At 50.4% G+C, this 4,344-nt stretch overlaps 1 protein-coding gene across 1 annotated transcript in view; it reads left to right on the top strand.

Moving 5' to 3' along the window:
• The first annotated feature begins 3,655 nt into the window (after positions 1–3,655).
• Positions 3,656–4,344, top strand: part of SBSN (suprabasin) — a 4,946-nt gene continuing 4,257 nt past the window's right edge. The window contains exon 1 of the mRNA XM_011381846.2: positions 3,656–4,342. Coding sequence (XP_011380148.1) covers positions 3,719–4,342 — 624 coding nt within the window. The 5' untranslated portion in view covers positions 3,656–3,718. The remainder of the gene's footprint in view (positions 4,343–4,344) is intronic.

The following is a 4,344-nucleotide window of genomic DNA, read 5'->3' as shown; positions in this document are numbered from 1 at the left end:
CGTCCATCCCTTGGCTGGTTGCCTCTTGGTTTCCCTCAGGTGCCACCCTTTAAGAGAGGCCCTCCTGATTCCCCATCTGCAGTTCTCCCCTTTCTCAGCCATGATCTGCCATCACACTCCGCTCCCTGCAACATACCCACTTTCCAAGAGGCTTTGTCTGACTTCCTGGCTTAGATGTTCCATTGTGCAAAACTGCCTCAGGGTTACACTCTATTATTTTTATTTTCTTCACAGCATATGTCTCTCTCTAAAAAATCATCTTGTTTATTCATTTGTTTTCTTACCAATTGTTCTACCCACTAGCCCAAGCTCTGGGAGGGCAGAGTGCTTGTTTACCTCATCAATTTTATATTCTGTTGACTAAAAGAATGTTTAGGGTGCCCACTCAATAAATAATACCAGAATGAATAAATAAATGTAACCTCCAGGTTTCTTTGATCCCCAGTCTTAAAGCAACCTCCAAGCCATATCCTCACAGCACCCCAATTCTTTTCCTTGTGGCTTTTCTTGTAGTTTGTCATGATCCAGATATTGATATGCTGTTCACTGTCTCCCCCATAGGGCATGTGTTCTTGTCTATTTTGTTCACCACTGGGCCTCCAACAGCTAGAACTGTGCCTGGCACAAAGCAGGGTTCCATAAACATTTGGCGAAGAACAAAGGACAGATGGCTCCCTTCCTCTCAAGCACTGGGGTGGGGGCTTGCACAACTGTGACTCACAGGCAGGCACCTTCACCTGCAGAGCCAGTTGACACAGCTCTGATCAAGATTTAGGGGTGTGCGGGTTTGGGCCAGGAAGGAGTCACCATCCCATAGAGAGGTGTGGAGGCAAGAAGGGGCAGAATGACATAACCTCTTCCTTCCCCAAACCTCTGTGGGAACTCAGTTTGCTAAGCACCTGCCATGGGACAAGGTGAGGGGTGAGTCCTTCCTGGCTTGGATGTCCCAGGAGAGGTGGAACTGAAAATAAGTTGGGTGTATGGATAGGGAGATTTCTAGAACCAATACCAAAAAAAGATAGTAAACAAAGAACAAACTTAACATGTATGATCAAAGGGGTAAAAAAGACCACACAAAACCAGGATTGAAAAGGGACCGATTTTGTATATCTTTATAATAATCAGTATGAAAAGCTCGAAGCAATTAAAATATTTCTTAGAAAATATAAAGGATCAAAACTAGTACGAAAAGAAATGGCAAATCTGAGTAGGCCAATAACAAGAGAAGAGACAAAGAGTTAAGATCTGTCCTCCCGAAGGGTGATTCAGATCCTGGTGATTTTATGGCAAGATCAGCCAAAGCATCAGCCTAACAAATATTTGCCAACCTATAGGAAGTGTTGCGAGTACTAACCCAAACTGGGAAGCCCATGGCAGCTCCTTTGCAGGGAGGCTTCGGTCAGGATGCATGTTTGGAGGCACCACGGGTTGGCAGGCACCCTGTGTGTACTTTTGGGGGAGCTGTGACAGCTCAGTGACTGAAACCACCTCCACTTGCTCTAGGAACGCAGCACAGCCACATTACCAAGACCAGCAGAGGGTGGCAAAGAAAGAACAACTCCAGGTCAGTCTCACAGAGACAGATACCTAAGTCTGCAATCAAAAAATAGTGGCCAGTGTTTGGAATGAAGCACTGAGGAGAAGGATTGGGGCTGACAGAAGATGGTAGGATGGGGCAGAGAGAGGGGTGGAAAGAGAAATGGAGAAACCCCCACCTTGTCAATCTTGGGGCAAATTAGGATTTTGGACCTCCCCACCCAGCAATCTCCTGGCATGGGAAACACCCTCATTTAGGCACTGGACAGGGCAGAAAAGCCACACCCGAGATTGCCCAGGGACTTGGCTTTGTCCCTGGAGCATGAAACTGGGAAACAGATTTGATGAGCTCAATCGTGGAGAGGTGGCACAATTAATCACCCCCTATTGGTAGAGCCCAGAGAAGGCAGAAGCTCCTGGGCCTCTAGATCTGGGATGCCTGGTTCTAGGTGGATCCAACTGTTCAGGATCTGGGGTGGAACCCTGGGTCCTTCAAGGGCAGTGGGCCTTGTTGCCCTTGTTTGAACAAAGCCTGAAAACACGTGCAGATTCTCACCACACCTGGGCACCCACACACATAACTCTGCCACCCCCGCTTGCTCACACCCTACACATTCCTTCCTGCCTGGCCTTCCCACTAGCAATCCCACCTCCACCCCTCTCTCAGTCTCTCCCCGTGGCACCAAAACCCAAATATCTTTCACCCCTGCACCCAGCTGTACCCACCCATTAGCTCTCATCCTTCTGGTCTCCACCTCCCCCTAAACTAGCTCCAGAAAGATAATCTGCCACAGATTTACCAACCACCACCTGCCCTTCCTTCCGATGCCCCTCTTTACACCTAGGCCAAACTCTCAGCTGTTTCCTCCTCCAATTCATGCCACCATGTCAACACCTGGGGCTTCAGGTTATGACTTAAGCATCTCCAGGGGGAGGAGGGCAGGAAGAATGAGCTTCTGGCCCCCAGCCCAGGTTTTGGCTGACAGTCTCCTGCTGTCCTGGGTCTTCAGCCCCTCCCCATGGCTGCCTGAACCGGCTTTTCAGGAGACACTGCGTCCTGTCCCAGCTCATGGCAATCAGCCCCCTGCCCTTGCCCAAGGGCTGGGAGGTAGGAAACCAGGGTTCTGTGATGAGAATGTGATCCTTGCTCCAAAATCTCCAACCCTCCCCAAGAGACCCTAGGTTCGAGCTCTGGGGACCCAGGCACCCTTTCCCCCAGCACCCTCTGAGACTCAGGCCTAGCCTGTCTTCTCTTGGCTTCTTCTAATCCATCCATTTGTTCAATCTATAAATATTTACTGAACCCCAGGCAATGTTCTAGAAGTTGAGGATGTAGCAGTAACCAACACAAAGGCTGTGTCCTCTGGAAGTTTATAATATGATAAGTGAGAAAGGCAATAAAAAAAGATAATTTTGGATTGTGGTAAGTGCTATAAAAATCAAAGGAAGATATTCCACAGTGTAACTGGGGGATGGCCAGGGAAGGTTTTTTGAGAAGTTTTTGAGCCAAAAACAGAATGAGGAGGAACCCGCCACCTGAAGATCTGAGTTCTGCATTCCAGACAGAACAGCGAGTGCAAAGGCCATGAAGCAGGGATGAGCTTGGTGTGTTTAAGGACGAGGGTGAAGTCCTGTGTGGCTGGAGCATAGTAAGTGTGTGTTGGGGGGATTAAAAAAGATCAATAAGAACAAGGTCTGATGACTCTGTCAACTTCCCAGGAGTGCTCCCCTCCTCCTGACTATACCTCCCATCTTTCTAGAATCTCAGTGCTGGGGAAGCTAGATCCTTAGATCCCCTGAGAGGAGTGAAGATGCCGGGGAACCAGGAATGGGGGTGATTGAAGGTGGGGTTGGGAGAAAGGAGGCCTGGCTAGTGGGTGAGGAATGAAAAGAGGAGGTGGTTGAAAGGGCAGATATCTGGGCTCTAGGGTGGAGGGCCCGAGCTGGGCAAGGAGCAAAGATGCCATGTGAGTGTTCTCCATTCATGACTCATCCTCTCTTCCTCCTCTTCATTGCTCAATCCCAAATCTCCCTGGGAAATACCTACCTGACTGGAGACCAAGTCAGTGCCTCGCAGGGGTAATTGAGTCATGAGGGGTGGAGAAGAGGGAGGGAGACAGAGGATAAATAGCAGCTTTGCTTCACTGGCTCCTCTCTGCAGCCTCCCCACCCTCCCAACAATATGCATCTTGCCAGTTTGGTCAGCTCCTGCTCCCTCCTACTGCTACTGGGGGCCCTGCCTGGATGGGCAGCCAATGACGACCCCCTTGCGAAGGTCATCGAAGGAATCAACCGAGGGCTAAGTAATGCAGAGAGAGAAGTGGGCAAGGCCCTGGAAGGCATCAATAACGGAATCACTCAAGCCGGAAGGGAAGTGGAAAAAGTTTTTAATGGACTTAGCAACATGGGGAGCAGTGCCGGCAAGGAGGTGGACAAGGGCATCAACCACGGCTTGGACAAGGTAGCCCATGGGATCAACCATGGCATCGGACAAGCAGGAAAGGAAGCAGAGAAGTTTATCCATGGGGCCAACAATGCTGCTGGACAGGTTGGGAAGGAGGCAGACAAAGTGATTCAGGGGGTCCATCATGGGGCCAACCAGGTGGGCAGTGAGGCAGGAAGGTTTGGCCAGGGAGCCCACCATGCTGCTGGGCAGGCTGGGAATGAGGCAGGAAGGTTTGGCCAGGGAGTCCACCATGCTGCCGGGCAGGCTGGGAATGAGGCAGAGAAGTTTGGCCATGGGGTTCACCATGGAATAAATGAGGCCTGGAAGGAGGCAGAGAAGTTTGGTCAGGGGGCCCACCATGC

Source organism: Pteropus vampyrus, unplaced genomic scaffold, assembly GCF_000151845.1.
Source record: "Pteropus vampyrus isolate Shadow unplaced genomic scaffold, Pvam_2.0 Scaffold452, whole genome shotgun sequence".
NCBI lineage: Eukaryota > Metazoa > Chordata > Mammalia > Chiroptera > Pteropodidae > Pteropus > Pteropus vampyrus.
Note: the sequence above shows the minus strand (reverse complement) of the source record. Positions and strands in the feature narration are given on the sequence as shown.